This window comes from Gopherus evgoodei, chromosome 2 (genome assembly GCF_007399415.2).
Source record: "Gopherus evgoodei ecotype Sinaloan lineage chromosome 2, rGopEvg1_v1.p, whole genome shotgun sequence".
Lineage (NCBI taxonomy): Eukaryota > Metazoa > Chordata > Testudines > Testudinidae > Gopherus > Gopherus evgoodei.
Window position 1 is genome coordinate 146,994,955 of NC_044323.1, and position 22,073 is coordinate 147,017,027.

The window sequence follows — 22,073 nt, forward strand, 5'->3', positions numbered from 1 at the left end:
GTGAGGTATGCCAAAGAGTGGGAAAGCCTCAAGACCAGGTCAAGGCCTCTCTCCAGCCACTCCCCATAATTGAGGTCCCATTTCAGCGAGTAGCTGTGGATATTCTGGGTCCTTTCCCAAAAAAAACACCCAGAGGAAAGCATTACGTACTGACTTTAGTGGACTTTGCTACCTGATGGCCGGAAGCAGTAGCTCTAGGCAACACCAGGGCTAACACTGTGTGCCTGGCCCTAACAGACATCTTTGCCAGGGTAGGTTGGCCCTCCGACATCCTTACAGATTCAGGGTCTAATTTCCTGGCGGGGACCATGGAAAAACTGTGGGAAACTCATGGGGTGAATCACTTGGTTGCCACCCCGTACCACCATCAAACCAATGGCCTGGTGGAAAGGTTCAATGGAACTTTGGGGGCCATGATACGAAAATTCATCAACGAATTCTCCAATAATTGGGACCTAGTGTTGCAGCAGTTGCTGTTTGCCTACAGGGCTGTACCACATCCCAGTTTAGGGTTTTCACCATTTGAACTTGTGTATGGTCACGAGGTTAAGGGACTATTACAGTTGGTGAAGCAGCAATGGGAGGGGTTTACGCCTTCTCCAGGAACTAACATTCTGGACTTTGTAAGCAACCTACAAAGCACCCTCCGACACTCTTTAGCCCTTGCTAGAGAGAACCTAAAGAATGCTCAGGAAGAGCAAAAGGCCTGGTATGACAGACATGCCAGAGAACGTTCCTTCAAGGTAGGAGACCAGGTTATGGTCTTGAAGGCGCAACAGGCCCATAAGATGGAAGCATCATGGGAAGGGCCATTCACGGTCCAAGAGCGCCTGGGAACTGTGAATTACCTCATAGCATTTCCCAATTCCTCACTAAAACCTAGAGTTTACCATGTTAATTCTCTCAAGCCTTTCTATTCCAGAGACTTACAGGTTTGTCAGTTTACAGTCCAGGGAGATGATGCTGAGTGGCCTGACGGTGTCTACTACGACGGGAAAAAAGACGGTGGTGTGGAAGAGGTGAACCTCTCAACCACCCTGGAACGTCTGCAGCGGCGACAAATCAAGGAGCTGTGCACTAGCTTCGCCCCATTGTTCTCCGCCATCCCAGGACGGACTGAACGGGCATACCACTCCATTGACACAGGTAATGCTCACCCAATCAGAACCCCACCCTACCGGGTGTCTCCTCATGCCCAAGCTGCTATAGAGCAGGAGATCCAGAACATGCTACAGATGGGTATAATCCGCCCATCTACCAGTGCATGGGCATCTCCAGTGGTTCTGGTACCCAAACCAGATGGGGAAATACGCTTTTGCGTGGACTACCGTAAGCTAAATGCGGTAACTCGTCCGGACAACTATCCAATGCCATGTACCGATGAGCTATTGGAGAAGTTGGGACGTGCCCAGTTCATCTCTACAATAGACTTAACCAAAGGGTACTGGCAAGTACCGCTAGATGAACCTGCCAAGGAGAGGTCAGCATTCGTCACCCATGCGGGGGTGTATGAATTCAATGTCCTTCCTTTCGGCCTTCGAAATGCACCCGCCACCTTCCAGAGGCTGGTAGATGGTCTACTAGCTGGACTGGGAGAATTTGCAGTTGCCTACCTCGATGATGTGGCCATTTTTTCAGACTCCTGGCCCGAACACCTACTACACCTGGAAAAGGTCTTTGAGCGCATCAGGCAGGCCGGACTAACTGTTAAGGCCAAAAAGTGTCAAATAGGCCAAAACAGAGTGACTTACCTGGGGCACCAGGTGGGTCGAGGAACCATAAACCCCCTACAGGCCAAGGTGGATGCTATCCAAAAGTGGCCTGTCCCACGGTCCAAGAAGCAGGTCCAATCCTTCTTAGGCTTGGCCGGATACTACAGGCGATTTGTACCACACTACAGCCAAATCGCTGCCCCACTGACCGACCTGACCAAAAAGACCCAGCCAAATGCAGTTAAGTGGACTGATGAGTGTCAAAAGGCCTTTACCCAACTTAAGGCAATGCTCATGTCTGACCCTGTACTCGGGGCCCCGGACTTTGACAAGCCGTTCCTAGTAACCACAGATGCATCTGAGCGTGGTATAGGAGCAGTGCTCATGCAGGAAGCAACAGATCACAACTTCCATCCTGTCGTGTTTCTCAGCAAGAAACTGTCTGAGAGGGAAAGTCACTGGTCAGTCAGTGAAAAGGAATGCTATGCCATTGTGTACGCCCTGGAAAAGCTACACCCATATGTTTGGGGACGGCGGTTCCAACTACAAACTGACCGTGCTGCACTAAAGTGGCTTCATACTGCCAAGGGGAACAACAAGAAACTTCTTCGTTGGCGTTTAGCTCTCCAAGATTTTGATTTTGAAATTCAACACATCACAGGAGCTTCTAACAAAGTTGCTGATGCACTCTCCCGTGAGAGTTTCCCAGATTTCAGTAGTTAAAAAGTGTTCTTAAAATGTAGAAGTCTGTTAGTTATATACTTAGTAGTATATGTAAAGGTGCATGTGTTGTAGTAATCTGTTTATTTTAAAGTTCTAGAAGGAAATCGCCACCAGTGAGCTTCCCCACTGTCTGCAATTTGGGGGGCGTGTCATAAACAGATAGCTAAGGGTTAATGTCTCTTTCACTTGAAGCACCTGACCAGAGGACCAATCAGTAAACCGGATTTTTTCAACTTTGGGTGGAGGGAATTTTGTGTCTGGGGTCTTTGTCTGCCTGCCTGCTGTCTCTGAGCTTTGGAGAAGTAGTTTCTGCTTTCTAATCTTCTGTTTCTAAGTGTAAGGACAAAGAGATCAGATAGTAAGTTATATCGTTTCTTTTCTTTGGTATTTGCATGAATATAAGTGCTGGAGTGCTTTGATTTGTATTCTTTTTGAATAAGGCTGTTTATTCATATTTCTTTTAAGCAATTAACCCTGTATTTGTCACCTTAATACAGAGAGACCATTTGCATGTATTTTTCTTTCTTTTTTATATAAAGCTTTCTTTTTAAAACCTGTTAAAGTTTTCTTTACTGGGAAATTTCAGGGAAATTGAGTCTGTACTCACCAGGGAATTGGTGAGAGGAAGAAATCAGGGGGAGATCTGTGTGTGTTGGATTTGCTAGCCTGATTTTGCATTCCCTCTGGGTGAAGAGGAAAGTGCTTTTGTTTCCAGGACTGGGAACGGAGAGGGGGAGTCACTCTGTTTGGATTCACAGAGCTTGTGTCTGTGTATCTCTCCAGGAGCACCTGGAGGGGGGAAGGGAAAAAGGATTATTTCCCTTTGTTGTGAGACTCAAGGGATTTGGGTCTTGGGGTCCCCTGGGAAGGTTTTTCAGGGGGACCAGAGTGCCCCAAAACACTCTAATTTTTTGGGTGGTGGCAGCAAGTACCAGGTCCAAGCTGGTAACTAAGCTTGGAGGTTTTCATGCTAACCCCCATATTTTGGACACTAAGGTCCAAATCTGGGACTAAAGGTATGATATATCAGTCAAGCACTGTAGCTACGGTCTGACTGGAAACGCCAGTGACCTCACCATATCATTGAGTAGGGAAGAAGAGGTGCAACTGACTCTTTAATTTTAAAAAAGAGAGTTCTTTCCTAGCCTTCAATAGATCTTGGAATGTTTGTCATTTCTATTAGCTCTTTATGAACAACACAGTGGACTCGACGTATGACAAACAAAAATCAGAGCTGTAGCCCAGGGGATCGATGAGAACTGGTAATCTGATGTTGATGGCCTATGATCTCTTTGCCCTTTAATAGGAAGCAACTGGAGCAGTGGTTGGCATCCAAAGGGAAATCGTATAAACGTCCACCCATGACACTGCCTGCTAAAAAGCCAACCAAGGAGATGGTGAACCTGTCCTTCTGGAATGGCATGGAGGAGGAGGAGGAGAAGAGAAAGCAGCTCTGCGTGACAGACAAGATCAATGGCATGTTGGCAGAGTGTCTGGAACTTGCTGAGAAGGTGAGGACCGAGCAGGAGTGGCTTTAACAACCTGCTCCTCTTAATGTGTTTTGGGAGACTGTTAGGCAGAGGTAGCTTGAGGCAACCCTAACTTGTAATACAGGGGCATGGTTTGTGAAGACTGCCTGCCCCAGCACGCAGCATTCTTTGGGCTCAGTGGCCTTACTGCTTGGATCTGGCCTGCCAGATGCTGCCATTGGATAACAGAATGGATCACTTAATAGTTGCCCTGTTCTTTTCATTCCCTGTTAAGCAACTGGCATTGACCACTGTCGAAAGACAGGATACTGGGCTAGATGGACCATCAGTCTGGCCATTCTTATAGTTTTTATCAAGCAGCCCCATTCTGCAGTGCCTCTGTAGTCAAGATGAAGACCATTGCAATTTGCTCTTTGACGCCTAAATTAGGTGTAGCCATCTGGGTTGGAGCAAAATGCCAGGACAGATCTAAGGCAAAATTGCAGTATCCATGATCTTGGAGGCAGTATTAATGTCCATACTGAGCTAGTTTCTTTCCTACCAATGAAATATTAATGTCATACTTAAGATTGAATGAAAATCTGTTGCTCAGCTTTCCTTGAAGGATTCCATAGCCCACTGCAGTAAGAGAGATAATTGGGATACTGTGTAGATTTAAGTTACGCAGCAGAGCAGCACTGAAATCTGTGCTAAAATGGGAATTTTACATCATTAATAGATGACAAAATAATTGATACGAGTGTTACCCATGATTTAAAATATCTTGTCACAAATTTTTTCTTGCTGCTCGCAGTGCATTTGGCCCCAGAAACTTCCAAGTCCAGCATCATACCTTAACTTGTGTCTAAAGTTGTACATTCTTGAAGAACCTCACTGCTGCTGAATTTCATTGCTGGAAATGCCAATGACTTTACATGATCTGTATAGGTATTTATATAGTCCCCATTCCACAATATCAGCTCAAAAACTAAATGTATCATTGCAACACCCCTGTAATACATCTGTGACACTTTGGGGTTCAACCCAGACCAGGAAGGGATTGTGTCATTGCCTGCCCCACAACCCTAGGTGCCTTAAATGTTATGCTGCTGTGGCTCACAGCTCTGACACCAACAGCCCACACATAATCGTGCAGGTCACATCCTGTCTTCCACTGTCCAGTGATCAACATTCATCCAGTCCCTATTTTCCCCAAAGCTGTCACCCTGCAGTGTCCAGCCCTCTCCTGAAGCACTTGCAGAGGTTAAGTTTGTTGCTCCTTTTAAAGAGACAATACACTACAACTCATTAATTTAACTGGGATTTGACAGACATTTCAATCACAGCACTGTACTGGTTTATAGTAAAAGTAAAACAAGTTTATTTAACAAAAGGACATAGCATTAAGTGATAGCAGGTATAAGAAATAAAGATAGAAAGGATTACAAACAAATGTAAAAATATGCTTTCTAATGACGTAAGACCTAATTTTACAAGTTACAGTCTTAGGTGAGAACTACTTTGAACAATCTTTCTTTTCCAGCAGTGGTTGACTAGCTCTTATTCAGAATCCCTACAGAGTCCAAGGTGCTTGTTTTCTTTGCCTCCTCAGGTGAAGGATAACTTGGAGATTCTCTGCCCTTTTCTCTGTAGTCCAGTAAACCTTTGAAAAGCCTCTCTCTCAAACTTTAAGAGGCAGGAAGGTTTCCTGGGGGCACAGTCTCCATCCCCCGGTGAGATTAAGTGATCACTTTTTCCTCCACTTGCTCTGCCAATGGCTTTCATTGCCTGGCATGCAGATATGCTTATCTTTGTCTTTTGTCACACCTTGCTTAATTTATATAGCAGACACATTTAAGCAGGCGGAACTGCATCCTTTGTCTGGAAAATACCTGTTTATCAACTCCCCCATACCTGTCTGGTTTAAATACATTTTAATCATAATTCCAGCACATCTGTATAATCCTTTGTGGGTTGATCATACATACAGCATTCAAGAATATTAATGATTAGTAAGTTGTTAGTTTTTCAATGACATATTACATGACACTTTTGGGGTATATATCCTGACAACAGTGTAGTAGGTGTAGGGAGTATGTCAGGCCTAATGAGTTCTTGATACACAGCTGTGAACCACCAATAGGCCTCTGTCACAACATTATCCTCATTTTGCTGATGAGAAACTGAGGCACAGAGAAAGTGATTGATTTGCAGAAAGTCACCACAGTAAGTATATGTCAGAACTGGGTATTTAACTGAGTTCCAGTCAGGTGCCTCAAATATAAGACCATCCTTCCTCTCCTTGAGGGATGTTAACCGTTAACCTTGTCAATGGTTTTCCTCCATTCTAACCTGCACCTCTCTTCATGATATGGCTGTTTTTGCAGGGTTTTTCTTCAGAGGAGCTCCTCACCACACTGTCCAGTATCCCAGAGGCAGAGAAGTTTGCCAAGTTCTGGATCTGCAAGGCAAAGCTGCTGGCTCGTAATGGCACCATTGACATGACTGGGTTGTATGAAGCAGCGGTCTGTGCTGGTGCTGCGGTAAATGATTGCTCCACAAACTTCTCATCGGAACTTCCTCTGAATTCGCAAATGTCCCAGCTAGTTCTGGTGGCCTCGACATCAGCAAACCTCATTCAGATATTTCCTGTCCCAGGAGGCTGGGGAAAACAGTGATGGTTACCCATCCTCTCCAATAAGCTAAACAAATTTTCTGGAGCTCAATAGCCAGATTTGGCTAGAGGGTGTTTGTGGCTAAACATATTAGTTGAATGTCTCTTTAAAGCTGCTTATATGGGGGTGAATAGACATACTGAAATGGCTACAGTCTAGCTCTAATTTTAGGTGAGGATGGTTGGTCAACTGTGTAATCGTGTTCCTTTCTCCAAACACACAGGAGTTACTGAGACACCTGCTCCCCATTACAGTGTAGGAAAGAGGGCAATGTTAAGTTTTCCTTTCAACCAGAGTTTGGAAGTTGCCATGGCTTGAAGGCAGCATAGTTTGGTAGGAGAGGCTATGGGAGGAGTTATGGGCAGACTCTGCACAGCTGTCATTTGCAGCCATAATATGTAGGTCTCTTATGCACTTGTCATATTCCATGTACTCAAGCCCAGCCCATTTCCACCTGGTGTCCCTGCTGACCCTGGCTTGTAGCCCTCACAGGAGCACGGGATGGTGACAGTTAACCTTTATTTTAGAAAGGTGTGTGACAGGCTTCCCCAGAAGACAGGAACATACTGTGGACACCAGAACTGTAAGGACACAGACCAAGTGTGGAGGGAGTGGAATGTTTCTCTTCCTGCTGACAGCATCTAGCAATCCTCTGCTTGCTTGTTCAGGAACAGACTTCAGTCTGCTTACAGATATTTCCCCTCCTCTTTATTATCATTGATTCACCTTTGTTTGGCTGCCTGGTGTGAGGAGATGAGTTGTTATTTAATGGAATAGTGAGTTCCAAACACACTACACTCTTTGGGACCCAAAGTCTTGGTTCGGGTGCTCACATTTTCCTGAGTCAAGTGTGCTCTGACCTTAAAGTTCTCAATTGTTTTTCCTGCAGCCAATCCAGGAGCTGAGAGAAGTTGTTGTTGAGTTTTTGAAAAATACAGACAACGTATACCAAGGTAACACGTACTAAATGGAACTTAAGCCTTGACAGGGCTGGGAAAATGGTTAGCTGGGTGAAACTGGAAGAACGCAGGAATGGGAAAAGGTCCTCTGAAGAGGTATGATGTTTCCTTAGGAGTGGAGGATAAGGGTCACAGCTTTCTGACCTGGCTGCCTAAATTTGGGCACCAAAGTGCTCTGACTTTCATAGGCACTGAGGAACCCCCGCTACCCCCTGAAAGCCAAGCTAGCTTGTTACATCTTGATGATGTAAGTCACATAGGCGCAGGCTCCATGGGTGCTCTGTTGCCAGGGATCAGTAATTCCTAGGCAGTCCCGCCCCCACCAACCAGTTAGTAGACAGCTGCGTTAATCACCTATGAGCTGTTCAACTTTTGTAGCTCCTGGGCTTGCTGCAGCAGAGGCTGACCCAACCCTGCTTCAGCCCTTGGTGGTGGGGCGGGCCTCCTCCAGCAGCCTCAGGGAGCTGCTCCTGCCGGGGTTAGGAGTGGGCGAGAGGGGAGTGCAGGGCTCCTTCTGCTCAGCAGAAGCCCAGCCTGATCAGCAGCAGTGAGACCCTGCTCACCTGGGTCTCCCTGCCTCCTACCTAGATCTCCTGGATAAGCTCCAGCTCCCAGCCAGCTCCAGCTGCAGGCAACATTAGGTGAGTCCTGTTTCAGGCAGAGGGAGCCTGGCTGGAGTGGGAGGGCTGCAGTGTCAGGTGAGGGGGAGGGGAGTCCACCATGGGCGCAGTTTGGGGGTGGGGGAGCCTGCAGAGTCACTGCCACTGCCTTCCCCCATTGCTACCAGTACTGAGCTGCTCTGCTCTGCCTAGGTCAGGAAGTGTCTGTCCTCAGGGGTGTCATTGGGGGTGGGGGGGGGGGAGGGGGACTGCCCTGGCCCCCCCAGGATAGTAAAAATCTGGGGGCAAATTTGTCTCTCTCATCCTCCCTTGCACCCATGCATTCGTTATCCAAAATACTCATTTGGCACTGAAGTTAAATAGGTGTTAACAAAATCAGACAAAACAGTTTTTCAGAATCTGATTTTAAAATCCCTTCCCCTCTCCTTTGCTCAATTTTCTGTCTTTTGACTCTTGTGAATATCATTTCACTAGTTCTCCTGGTATCATAGGCTTTGTCTGGACTAGCATTTGTCCGTCTTTTGTAATTGATTAGCATTTACAGTCAGATTGCCAACTGCTTGTTAAGTATCAGGACATGCCTCAGGCAAACCACAAAACTTTGTGCCCCAAAACAAACATTTGTGGAGAACCTCAGTTTTCAGCACAATTAGCATTTAAGATCAGTTAGCTCAAATTATAACAGGACCACCAGCTCTAGTCTAAACAAAGCCAAAGCATGAGTCCCCTAGGCTAGGCAGGACCTGGATCTTTAACATAAAAGGAGGCAACATAAATGTATTTTCCCTCCCCAAAACAAACAAAAACAAACAAACATGCAAACAAAAAAAAAAACCGCCTAGGCCCTCAAATCTTCATGCCTTCTTTACACATTGGAAGAAAAACAAACGAAGGCACAGTCTCAGTTATTGCTCTTTTACAGATCACCTTTAAAAATGAAATTAGCCTTTGAAATCCTAATTTCTGGAAATCAGGGTAACTGCTGACTTTGTGGGGCTGAAAGACTGGATCTGGGTCTGAAAATTTCTCCCTTTCCACCGTTGCAAATACATATAGAACAGAGTGCTGGGAGCACAACAGAATAGGTTAGGGTAAGAGAGAGCTGATAAAGGGAAATTGGCCCTCAAAAAAAATCTTGTCTTTGAAAATTGCCACAGGGTTGGTTTAGTAGTCAAGATTTTTGTGGTTGTTTAAGTGAGGTACAGTCCCACTAAAATAATCATGTAACATTCAAATTTTACACTTCTTATAACTTGATTTTTTTTACACGTACGTAGGACTCAGACTATGGCTCTGGTCCTGATATTACACTCTCAGGATCAATTGTGGATAATTTCCACCATCCATTCCCATTTTGGGGAAGCAATAATTAAAAAGCTATTCAGGGACTAGGGTAGAATTTATGGTGCAAATTTAGGTCATTTGATCAAGAGGTTCCCAATATATGTCTTCCCTCTGCATTATGAGCTTCTTTTTCAAAATACTCTAAATTCCTCATGCACAATGAGATTATCTAGGATATTGGTATGCCACAACAGGGGCAATGGTGCAAGTTTGGAATAATTTGGGTCAGGCGTTCCTCAGATACTGTCACCCCCAATAAGAAAATTTATAATATTCCAGTTGCTCTAAAACTTGACATGCATAGTGAGATTATCTTGAACAATGGTATTCCACAACTGAAACTGAGGTAGAGGGGAACTCACCACCCAAAGCTATTGCATTAGACTATTCATCTCTTTGGAGCATCCTAATTCATCTGAGCACCCCCACTGAATGGGCCATTCCACATTCCTGTACTGCAGAGGGCTGTGCAGAGCCCCTTCCTTTACACTAGCTCACTGAAGTAGGGAAGCTCCTGGAGGTTCCTGCTATTCTTTTTGCTGCTTCCAGCTGGTGGATGTGCTCCTCACAGCCCATCAGTTATCATCCTCCTTTCTTCCCATGGCCCTTCCAGCTCTACCGGGGGAATGGTGGGACCAGGAGGAGGGCAGAGCTGGTAGCAGATCATTCCCCTCCCATAGGTGCCCTCCAGTCATGCCCCCTCACTAACACCTCTTCCTCAAGAAACAAGGGAAATTAACTGCCCAAAAACATGGTTAATACAGGTCTTGTTTACACTACAGTGCCTTTGCCAGTATTGCTCTGCCAGCTAGACTCACCCCTGCTTAGTAGCCTCTTCAACTCAAGAAATGTGTTTCAGATTCCTGCTGGCACTGCCAGTCTGACATGCCTTCTCTGGCTTGTCAGATTGGGTTTATATCTGCTGGTGAACCACAGCGCCTCGTTAGACTGCTTCCCAGGCTGGTGAACCAACTGCGGTTCATTCATTTTATATCAGTGCAACTCCACTGATTTCATTGGGATTGCTCCTGATTTACATTGCTACAGGTGAGGAGAGAATCAAGCATAGGCACCAGCTCTGTGGGTGCTCCAGGGCTCAATACCCATGCAAAAAAATAGTGGGGGTGGTCAACATCTGCCAGCCTCAGCTGTGCTGCTGTTCGGCACCTGCATATGGGGTCTCGGGTGGGGGGAGAGGGTGGAGCGGGGGCAGGAAGAGATGGAATGAGGGCGAGACCTTGAGAGAGAGAGAGGGCGGAGCAGGGACAAGAAGAATCAGAGTGCGGGTGGGACCTCGAGGGAGGGGGTGCAGTGGGGCAGGACTTTGCTGTGGAGTGGAGGTGGAGCAGCCACCTGGAAAAAAAAGTCAGTGTCTATGGAAGGTCATGCTATAGGCAAGGGGATAGAAACTAACAATACAGTCTATTGAATACAGTGCTCCCTTAAGCCTGACCATGCAACATGTACTTGCATATGGGGCTGGAATAGGCCCTATGTGGAAGGGTAAAAAATGCAAGATCAGGCGTTACAGGGCAGGACAGCAAAGATTTCAGCTTTTCTCCACCTATGGGCAGCAGAAAGGTATGCCAGGGAATCCTGGACTTGTACATTTAGTTTCCTGTGATCGTTAAGAGAGGAAGTGCAGGTTTCTCAATGCAATGGGGGAGCGAAGCAGTGATGACCATTATCAAGAAGTTAAGAAAAGATAATATCTCTTGTCCCGTCCCACCCTCAAGCCTCTGCTGGTCTTCTAATCAAACAGCCAGCCCCAGCAGTATATCTGGTATCTTGGCACCCACTTTCTAATCTGTTCATCCTTCTGAGGGACATGAATGTGCTTAGTGCTCATAACTAAATGAGTCACTAACTGAAAATGCTCTGTAAAGGTGACTTGCCAAGGAAAAATAAATAGAGGTCTGTCTTTTTGCTGCTTTGAGATAAAGAAGGCCTCAGGTCTTTAAATATTTTTCATGCTTGTTTGTTATCTTAGTATCAGAACCATCAAACCTGTTTTTTTCTGGAGGTCTCAGATGTGAGTTAAGAGCTTTCCAGGCATGGGGCAGTGTTGCTAAATCTTAATAGAGAACTCTTTTCTCCCATTTGTTTTTAGGTTGTTTGGGTTAAATAGAGGTTACAGTAGGAATAAAATTCCATTTTCCCTCTCAGCTAATCAGCTGTCACTTTCTTGGTGTTTTCTATAATATATCAATTTCTCCAAAGATCCATAGTGCTTTCCAGTGTAGAGAAGATACATACTATATAGATGTCATGGCCAGAAAGGGCCATTGTGATCCAGGCAGGAAATTATCACCCTTTGATTTCACTGTCAAGTCCAATAATTTGTGGTTGCATTACAAGGTATCTTTGTAGAAAAAGATTTCCAATCTGGATTTAAAGACTCAAATGCTGATGAATTTATCCCATCCCCTGGAAAGCAGTTCTGGGGGTTAATTTCCATCCCTGTTCAACATATGCTTTTTTTCCAAGGTGAATTTTTCAGTAATCAGCATCTAGTATTTCTAAAAACAGAAAAACCTTCCTTAGCAGAGCCTCACTCCATCACAGAGAAGGACCCATGGCCAGTTCTCTTCTTTTGCAAGTCACTGTTTGCTATAACAGATTGAAAACTGGCTTCTTCCAAAGTGTTGCATTACCGTAACCCTACTCGAGCTTGCAGCTTCCTTCCTTCCCTCTTTAAGCCAAGTTGCGGCCACAAAACTTGGAATTGACATACCCTTTTTCTTCCTCTCCAGGGGTCTCTGCACACCCTTCTGCTGAAGTCAGCTGTCATATAGTGGAGGATGCAGCTGAACAGCCAGTGCTTCAGGGTCCCAGAACTCCTTGCCCTGGCATGAGAGAGCAGGTTGTGGCAACTCCACAATCCAGTTTAAGGTTCTTGACTAGCAAGCCAGTCTCCTTGGTCAAGTTACAAGTTGTCCCAGTGCCCAGGTAAGAACCTGTAACCTGCAGTTCAAGCTGCTCTTATCCCTGCTGTTGTATATTGTTCCTCACTTCCAGTGATCAAACCTTTCTACCTGTTGCCATCAGCCAGCATGTCATTAGCCAAGAGATCTGCCATGCCTCTGCCATCAGTGTGTGGGGTCATGGGGTGAGTGTTTGGCTTCCTGTCTTGCTCCTGAGCTTTGCAGAGCGTTGGTCCTGCAGTGTCCTGATTATGGCTGCAACTACATCAGCCCTGAGGTCTTGCTTGCTTGTTTCTAGGTCAGCAAAATGTGGGGAAGACCTTCACAGGATGATGGACAGGGGTAGGCAGAGTGGCCATCAGCTCAGTGAGCCCTGCAGAGCTGTGGTAGCCCTGAGTAGTGATTTTTTTTAAGGGGGAGACTGATCTGAAGGAAGCCTCAGTGAAGGGATCCATGTTGTAGCCTTTCAGATGGGCATGGGCCTTTCGTTGTGGGTAGGGGAAATCCCAGCCTGGATGGTAGGAATCTAGTAGCTCCCCAAACCTCTCCTGCTTTATAGTGCTGTGTCTTTGTCCAAGGTCTACGTGTGGGAGACCAGACCAGGGCAATGAGACTCTTCAACCAGCCAAGCTTCAGCTAAGTGGCTCTTTCTCTTCTACTCTTTGCAGAATGAAGGGCTTGACTGATATGCAAGACTTGAAATTCTTAACCCCGGTGCGGCGTTCTCTGCGGATAGAGCATGCCATATCCCGTTACCCAGAGATGCTGAGGGATCATGACACCGTAGTGTCTTCCCTTGATGAAGTAATAGCCATGGAGGATGTGAGCCAGGTTGTGTTTCGTAAAAATGAGGCCCTGCTGGAAGAGGAGGAGCTGGAACTTTAGGCTGGTGGTGTCCACAAGCTTCATGGCCTTCTGTTATGGTTTCCTCTGCCTGACTAAAGGAGAGGCCTGTAAACATACTGGGGGAAATGTGTAATTGCCTTTTTACAGTGTTACTACTCTTAATAAATGTACATACCCTGTGACACAGTATAACCTAATGCATTGCCTACTGGCCTGGGACACAAGGGAGCTGTTTTTGGCTCTACTCCTGGCCTGCTGGGTGACCTTGAACAAGTCACTTCACCTGTCTGTGCCTCAGATTCCCCATCTATAAAATGGGGGAGAATAATGCTGACCTCCTTTGTAAAGTGCTGTGAGATCAATGGATGGAAGAGCACTGTGTAAGCCCGAGGTGGTGGTACTGTGATGAACAAACTAATGCTGAATACTTTGAGCCATTCAGTAGCAGAATAGCAGGGTCCTGATGAGCCAAGAGGGGACACCAGAGCAAAGCAAAGACCTTGCAAAGAGGCCCTGGGCTCTAATCCCACCACATGGGCAGGGCTTCTCAGCACAACTAATGTTAGCACCTCCAATAGCCTTGTGCCTCTTAAAATGGTGCAGGAAAACTCTCAGGATTGACTGAGAGCAGCTGGTTTGGCTGCAGGACCTCCCACTGCCACAGCAGTGCAGTATTTCAGTGTCCAGTGAGGAACTTCTTCCAAACTTGTGGTGACTAAGGCCTTGGCTACACTTGAGAGTTACAGCGCTGGTAGTGGCTTTATAGCGCTGTAACTCACTCACCGTCCACACTGGCAAGGCACATACAGCGCTGTATCTCCCTGGCTACAGCGCTGGTTGTACTCCACTTCTACAAGAGGAATAAAGACTATGGCGCTGCTGATGCGGTGCTGCCCCGCCAGTGTGGCCACCAAAAGTGCTATTATTGGCCTCCAGAAGTATTCGGCAGTATCCCAGAATGCCAGTTCTAGCCACCCTGCTCATCAATTTGAACTCTACTGCCCTGGCCTCAGGTGACCAAGCATCAGACCCTCCCTTTAAATTCCCCGGGAATTTTAAAAATCCCCTTCCTGTTTGCTCAGCCAGGTGTGGAGTGCAATCAGTGAATCTTTCCAGGTGACCATGCCTCCATGCGGCAAACGAGCCCCAGCATGGAGCAATGGCGAGTTGCTGGACCTCATCAGTGTTTGGGGGGAGGATGCTGTGCAGTCCCAGCTGCACTCCAGCCATAGGAATTACGATACCTATGGGCAGATATCAAGGGCCATGATGGAAAGGGGCCATGACCGGGACGCACTGCAGTGCAGGGTTAAAGTGAAGGAGCTGCGGAGTGCCTACTGCAAAGCTCGCGAGGGAAACCGCCGCTCCGGTGCTGCCCCCACGACCTGCCATTTCTTCAAAGAGCTGGACGTGATACTTGGGGTGACCCCACCTCCACTCTGAGGACCACCATGGACACTTCAGAGCTGGGGGAGGAGGAGGAAAGTGAGAATGAGAGTACTGGGGTAGGGGGAGACTCCCTGGAGGCATGCAGCCAGGAGCTCTTCTCAAGCCAGGAGGAAGGTAGCCAGTCGCAGCAGCCGGTACTTGGTTGAGTACAAACAGAGGAGTAGGTTCCCGGTAAGCGGCTTTTATTTTCAGGATGGAAATGTTTCGGGAGAGGAGGGAGGGTTAGGGCTGCATGCATGCATGCCTAGATGTGGAATAGCGCATTGATGTGGTCTATCACATCGCAGTAATCGGCCTCGGTAATCTCTTCGAAAGTCTCATCCAGAACGTGGGCAATGCGCTTGCGCAGGTTTATTGAGAGAGCCACTATGGTCCTTGTCCCAGTCAGGCTAACACGTCCACGCCACTGTGCCGCGAGGGGTGGGGGGACCATTGCAGCACACAGGCAAGCTCCATAGGGGCCAGGGCGGAATCCGCATTGCTGTAGAAGACCCTTCCTTGCTTCCCAGGTGACCCTCAGCAGCGAGGTATCTTCCAGGATAAACTCCTGTGGAAAATGTTGGGATAGTATTCAGTGTAGGTGCCATCTGCAGCTGTTGGCTCTCCCCAATGCACAGAAATCCAGAGGACAGTACAGCCCTGAAACAATCAGTTCCCCTTACTCACCATTTCAGGGCTCCCATGGGTTATGTGCACTCTCTTTGGGATGGGGAAATTATGCTATTGTGAAGATTGTATGTGCCCTCCTTAAGTGCAGGGGAATTACTCTGTCTGCTATAAACAGTGCTGCCTCTGTTAAGTGTTGCATTTTGCCTTTACAGATGTAAACTTGAGATCTCGGCTGTCTGTGTTATCACCAGCTGAGAGACTGCAAAGCCTCCGGAAGAGACCGCGAGAAAGCAAAGACGACATACTGCACAAAGTGATGCATCATCTCTGACAGAGAATCAAAAAGCGCAGGAGTGGAGGGAGAGGGAAAGCAGGATCCGCAAGGAAAACGCAGTGCACCGGAAGCAAAGCACAGAGCGGCTGATAAGCATCATGGAGCGCCAAGTGGACTCTATCCAGGCGCTCATAGCCATGCAGGTGAAGCACTACCGCCCCCGCTCTCCCCTGCACCCCTTGTCCCAAAGCTCTTTCCCTTGTGCCCCCATGTCAGCTCCAACCTCCCCTTCCCCAACATCCGGGTTCTTACCACCACCAGCTTCCTCCAACTCCTGTATGTTCACCAACCAGCCCTGAGAACTACGACCCTTACCCTCTGCACTCAACCCCTATCACCATGCAGTATAGCCATCCTGAAGTGCAGCAGTCATTGCACAGCACTCCAGAGAGAACATATGCAAATCTGTGATTGTATAGTTCCCCAACCCACCCCCTTGCCCTTTCAGATTCCCAAAAAGTTGTGTTTCTTTCAATAAAGTAATTTTCTTTTCAATAAATGAATTTTTGCCTTTGAAAACAGTCTTTATTATTGCATAAAGTTAAAGATACCTTAGCCCAGGAAAGAAACAGGCACTGCAAATCAGCTTAGCAAACAGAGATTCCTACAAACATTGTAACCACTGCACTTCACTCCTGTGCAGGGCACCAAACATTACTGTTGGTTTTCAGCCTCAGATTCCTACCTCAAGGCATCCCTAATCCTTGCAGCCGTGTGCTGGGCCCCTCTAATAGCCCTGCTCTCTGGCTGTGCAAATTCAGCCTCCAGGCATTGAATCTCGGAGGTCCATGTCTGACTGAATCTTTCATCCTTCCCTTCACAAATATTATGGAGGGTACAGCACACGGATATAACCGCGGGGATGCTGTTTTCGCCCAAGTCCAGCTTCCCATACAGAGATTGCCAGCGGCCCTTTAAGCAGCCAAAAGCATACTCCACAGTCATTCGGCACCGGCTCAGCCTGTAGTTGAACTGTTCCTTACTGCTGTCAAGGTTCCCTGTCTACAGTTTCATGAACCACAGCATTAACGAGTAAGCGGGGTCTCCAAGGATCACAATGGGCATTTTGACATCCCCTACTGTGATCTTCCGCTCTGGGAAAAAAGTCCCTGCCTGCAGCTTCCTGAAGAGGCCAGTGTTCCAAAAGATGCGTGCATCATGCACCTTTCTGGGCCAGCCTGCGTTAATGTCAATGGAATGCCCACAGTGATCCACAAGCACCTGGAGAACTATGAGAAATACGCCTTCCGATTAATGTACTTGGATGCTAGGTGGGGTGGTGCCAGAATAGGAATATGTGTCCCATCTATTGCCCCTCCACAGTTAGGGAAACCCATTTGTGCAAAGCCATCCACAATTTACTGCACGTTCCCCAGAGTCACGGTTCTTAGCAGGATGCGATTAGTGGCCCTGCAAACTTGCATCAACACGATTCCAATGGTCAACTTTCCCACTCCAAACATGTTCGCGACTAGACGGTAGCTGTCTGGAGTTGCCAGCTTCCAGATTGCAATAGTCAACACGCTTCTCCACCGGCAGGGCAGCTCTCAATCTTGTGTCTTTGCGCCGCAGGGTGGGGGCGAGCGCCTCACACAGTCCCATGAAAGTGGCTTTTCTCATCCAAAAGTTCTGCAGCCACTGCTCAACATACCAGACTTGCATGATGATGTGATCCCACCACTGCTTTTTTCCCAAGCCCAAAAGCGGCGTTCTATGGTGCTGAGCATGTCTGTGAATGCCACAAGCAATTTCGTGTTGTATGCATTACGCGACTCGCTATCATTGTCGGACACCTCACTGTCACTTTGGCTCTTAAGGAATAGCTCAACTGCCAAACGTGATGTGCTGGCAAGACTCGTCAGCATACTCCTCAGCAGTTTGGGCTCCATTTCCCACAAACCGAAACAGAACACAGACTCGTGTGGCACAGAAACCATTGAAAGATGGTGCCAAATGTGGACGGAAACACAGGGATTGCTGGGATGTGAAGCGATGCATTACGGGGCATTGGGCCAGGAACCAGAATGCCCTGCACCCTCCACCTCCTTCCCACAACCCACAGCACCAGAATGGGAAGAGGTGCTCTGTGGGATAGCTGCCCATAATGCACTACTCCCAACACCGCTGCAGATGTGGCCATGACAGTGCACTGGTAGCTGTCGGCATGGCCAGACTGCAGCGCTTTCCCTACAGAGCTGTACGAAGACAGGTTTAACTCCCAGCGCGGTACAGCTGCAAGTGTAGCCATACCCTAAGTATTTCTAAAGCAGCTTGTCTGCTCAATGCCTAGAGGGTGTCATGCATGGTCCCAGTCTCCACACTGAGTTGGGGGACACACAGACCCTCTCCCCCCAAAGACAGTACCCAGTGGTCTTATTTTGTAGTGTCTTTATTCATAAACTAAATTTTAAAAAATGTATGCAATAGCCTTAAAAATTCTCCCACCCTAGTCAAACTCCTGCATTCTCAAAGAGCTGCCTGTGTGCTTTGAGCCATGAAAGTCAATGCAGGAGCAGCTCTGCACACAGTCTAGGGTGCTCAGACCCAATGGAACCTCCCTTCCCTTCCCTCTCCCTCCCCCACCCTCCAATCACACACACACTGTATTCTCCATCTCCTTCTACCTATGGATGCAGGGCCCTCTCAGCACTGTTGCAAGGGTAGATGATATATATACTTGGATGCTGCTGTGATCTGGATGCTTGTTCATTCTGTGGGATAGTCTTTGCACCACTCTGGTAGCCAACTTGATTTAAATTTACAATCAGGAACTTTCTCTGCCCTGCTCTGGAAGGCTGCAGTGCTAGGGCACAACTGCATTTCCAGTGGATCCATCATTTAGCACCAAAGGGAAGAAGTATGGAGCTTGTGACTTGAAAGTTCAGTCAGGTTTGAGCCCTATTGGGACAGCGTGGATTCTTTTATTCCCTAACAGACCTAGGACAACCTTCATGCACAAGCCTTTAAAAACGGTACTCAGTTTGTGGCAGGGGGTTGGGCACTATCAAGCATCCCTGCTGATATAAATGCAGTGGTGCTGCAGAGTATTTCCTGAAGGAGGAGCTGAGATCCCAGCTCAAAAGAAATCTAGCTAGTCAATTTATATTGAATGAGAGTTCACATTGCCTGGGGGGGTGGCAGGGGAGTGGAGGCAGAGGGCACAGACCAGCACTGCCTGCTTCAAGCCCCAGAATCCAGGTTCAGCCACAATCCCCAGAGAATCAGAGCTTTCTTTTCCCATCCCACGTAAGAACAGTGGGAGCCGTCAGGGTCACTAGCTCCTGGCTTGTAAGGGGTAAGTATCTGACGCCAGGAACCCCAGCACTGTAGTAGATTCTCACAAAGCAACAACAGCTACGTGAATCAACCTAACAAAGGAGAAATCAGAGTGGGGAGTGGACAGAGAAACTAGTGTACCACAGCAGCAAAGAATCCTGTGGCACCTTATAGACTAACAGACGTTTTGGAGCATGAGCTTTCGTGGGTGAATACCCACTTCCTCAGATGCATGTATTCACCCACGAAAGCTCATGCTCCAAAACGTCTGTTAGTCTATAAGGTGCCACAGGATTCTTTGCTGCTTTTACAGATCCAGACTAACACGGCTACCCCTCTGATAGTGTACCACAGATTCTCCTGGTGTACCAGCTGCGGCCTCTTACCCTTCCCTGGCTGCTGCAAGCCTTTCTGCCTCAGAGGCAGTTGAGGGGATACCTGGCCATGAACTGTCTCCACTGACTCAATCCCTGGAGGAAAATGCAAACAACTGCTGGATTCCAAAGGGCCCCCTTAGGCACTGGCAGCTAAGGCCAGATGGGCAGGGATAGTTGGTGTGCAGTGTTTCTTTTCAGAACACTCTCCCGTTTTACAGGATTTTGATGCCTCAGAAAAATGCTTTGTTCTGGGTTTGGCGGCTGCCGTCCAGTCAGCAATCAGCCTGTGGCCCGGCTCAGTCATCATCATCCTCAGCCTCGTCAGTGTCCTGAAAAATGCCTCTGAGGTTCTGAAATGAGAGACGGTTGGTATTACCTGAGAGCTGTGTCCATGTCACTGCTGCTCCAAAACCCATTCTCATGGAGTAGGAGTCTGATCCTGCCCAACTGCTAGTTCCGGTTTACCAAACTCCAGAGCCACCACTTCCCTGCTGTGCCTGAGTCTCCTTACTCGGCAGTAGGCAAGGGCCTCCAAACCTCTCAGCTGCGCTTTTCAAGGTGACACAGCAAGCCAGAGATACAGGCTGCTCTGTGGGAATGCTGGGCTGGAGGCTGCTGCTGGAGACACAGCCCCGAGTGGAGCCCTGCACAGGACTATATTTTTAATGCCACTCCTCACTTACATTTATTAAAACCTTATTTTTTAAAGGTAAAGTGGCTCTGTATTGCTGAAATTCTGTTCATGACAAACTGATGAGATATTTAGTGTTTTCCTGCAAATTCCCAGTTTGTTTTTTTCCCCCCACCCAATCCCACCAGCAACATTTTACTCACTCCCACTCTTATGGAAGTGGGTCCTGTGGGATCCCAGGCCTGCTGCAGGGCTCTAGCCCACAGCCACACTGGGTCCACGGCAATGTGCTATATTTGCCCCTCAAATCTGGGGGGAGAGCTTCAAGTTTTCTGAGTTACTAAACATTTAAAGGACAGAAGACAGCAAATCTGAGCTGGGTTGCAGCATCTCCCCAAACCATGATCCTGGGCCTGGGTAAGCTGACCCAGCAGCATCTGGCTAACCTGATTTGATTTGTGTGTATGATGCACCAAGTCAAAAAGGAGATCAGGGAGGCAGTACAAGGCCTGGGTCGCTAAGCCCTGCAGTGCTCAGCTCAAAGCTTTTATGGATACTAAAGAGCCCAAAGAGAATTGTAGCTTCCTGTCTAATCCAAAGACAGCCTGACCTGAGTACTACAGGCAATTACTTGGCTGATCTCCTCCTACTCCGCTGCCCCATAGATCTCACTTTACTGGCTGTGAAGCAGAATTTCTGCAAAGGTGGAGGCACAAGCATTTCCCACAGGCTGTGGGAGCGTGTGTGGGCGGGGGGCATTTCTTTAGGTGCATCACAGCCTTAGCAGCCCCTGGATCCCATCACATGACCTGGCCTGAAGCCCCAAATCATCTTGGCTTGTGAGGGCAGGTTGGAGTGACACTGCAACCCATTCTGATTAGGAGCAGGCTGGCTTCAGTGCACCATCCCCTGGGGTTTAATTAGGTGGGATATTTGCATGAAAACAGGGATATTTCCTGCTCTGGCTGCTTTTCCGCACCAGGAGAGAGATTAAGGCAGTTTGAGGCCCCTGTCACGCAGATGGCTCAAAGGAACCCAGCACCCAGGCCATCCCCAGCAGTCTGAGTGGGATGGCTGCAAGCTGGCTGGCGCCATGGCTTTAAGGAAGCCCAGCATGGCCCTGTCTTTGGTTGCTGGGCCAGCCTGCACCTGGGAGCCGCCATTGTGCTGGGAGGTTGGTGCCGCCTGTTAGGAGACACACACAGCACAGCTGGAAGGGGTGAGGGCTGAAAGCTGTGAGTGTGTAAGGGTCTAACTTTGCTCAATGACTTGTTTGCTCCCTGACAGCTGCCATGGCCTCACTATGCTGCAGAATCTATTGCCAGAGAACAGGCCCAGCAGGGCTACCAGGGCAGAACAGTCGCAGGCATCATTACCGGCCAAGTGCTGTGCAAAAGCCCAACTCAGAGAGGTCCAAGAGCCAAGATCCAAACACATCTGATCAGCCCAGAGAGCAGTTCCCGCTCTGGGGCTGTATTGAGTTTTGTTGGACGTGTCTACTCTTCACACTGTGGCTGAGGTGTGCTTGGCACTGCCCCGCAAGGGCTACCGCAGCCCTCGTAGGTCAGAGAGAAGGGCGGAGAGTGCTGGACTAGCCAGCACTGGTCAGGAAATCCACCCCCATTGCACTCCCACCAGGGTTAGCAGCAGCGCTAGTGTAGACTGGCACAGGCTTTACCCACTCTGGGCAGGGGAAGAAGGCTCATGCCCACTCCAACAGCTGCTACCATCCATGGAGCTGCAATGGTGGGAGGCCTTTGGAAAAAGCTGGAGCAGCCCCAGCGTCATGGTGCTGATGACATGGCAGGGGCTGCTTGGTGGCTAGAACACGGTCAAGGAGTAGCCCGTGGGCTGGATGCAGGGCGGCTGGGCAGACAAGGTGGGCAGTGAGGGGCAGCAGGAGCCCAGTACAAAGGCTGATGTCCTCTAGTGGTGGGGAGAGGGTGGGGGAAGCTGGGAGAGTGAAGCAGATCAGCCCAGAGGGTGAGAGGAGAGAGAAGCCAGGTGCAATGAACATAGAAGGTGGAACAGTCAGATGTGAAAGAGCACAAGGTCAACAGTGCAGCCACCCCCGGGCAGGGAGAAGAGAGGCCCCAGAGGCACCTGGCAGTGTTACCGACACCCA

The 22,073-nt window shown here is 48.2% G+C and overlaps 2 protein-coding genes across 12 annotated transcripts in view; one reads left to right on the forward strand and one right to left on the reverse strand.

Moving 5' to 3' along the window:
* The window catches only part of CKAP2L (cytoskeleton associated protein 2 like), a 35,226-nt gene extending 21,772 nt beyond the window's left edge, over positions 1 to 13,454 (forward strand). Inside the window, exons 5-9 of the mRNA XM_030551761.1 lie at positions 3,742 to 3,946; positions 6,292 to 6,447; positions 7,469 to 7,532; positions 12,256 to 12,451; positions 13,095 to 13,454. Coding sequence (XP_030407621.1) covers positions 3,742 to 3,946; positions 6,292 to 6,447; positions 7,469 to 7,532; positions 12,256 to 12,451; positions 13,095 to 13,311 — 838 coding nt within the window. The 3' untranslated portion in view covers positions 13,312 to 13,454. The remainder of the gene's footprint in view (positions 1 to 3,741; positions 3,947 to 6,291; positions 6,448 to 7,468; positions 7,533 to 12,255; positions 12,452 to 13,094) is intronic.
* A 5,753-nt stretch (positions 13,455 to 19,207) lies between these two features.
* Positions 19,208 to 22,073, reverse strand: part of LOC115646198 (cytosolic purine 5'-nucleotidase-like) — a 29,270-nt gene continuing 26,404 nt past the window's right edge. For 9 of the 11 annotated variants that reach the window (XM_030551764.1, XM_030551767.1, XM_030551763.1 and 6 more), the window contains one exon: positions 19,517 to 19,667. In XM_030551764.1, the coding sequence (XP_030407624.1) occupies positions 19,614 to 19,667 (54 nt within the window). In that variant the 3' untranslated portion in view covers positions 19,517 to 19,613. Of the gene's footprint in view, positions 19,668 to 22,073 lie in introns of all 11 variants that reach the window. The other 2 variants (XM_030551765.1, XM_030551768.1) reach the window with 2 other exon arrangements.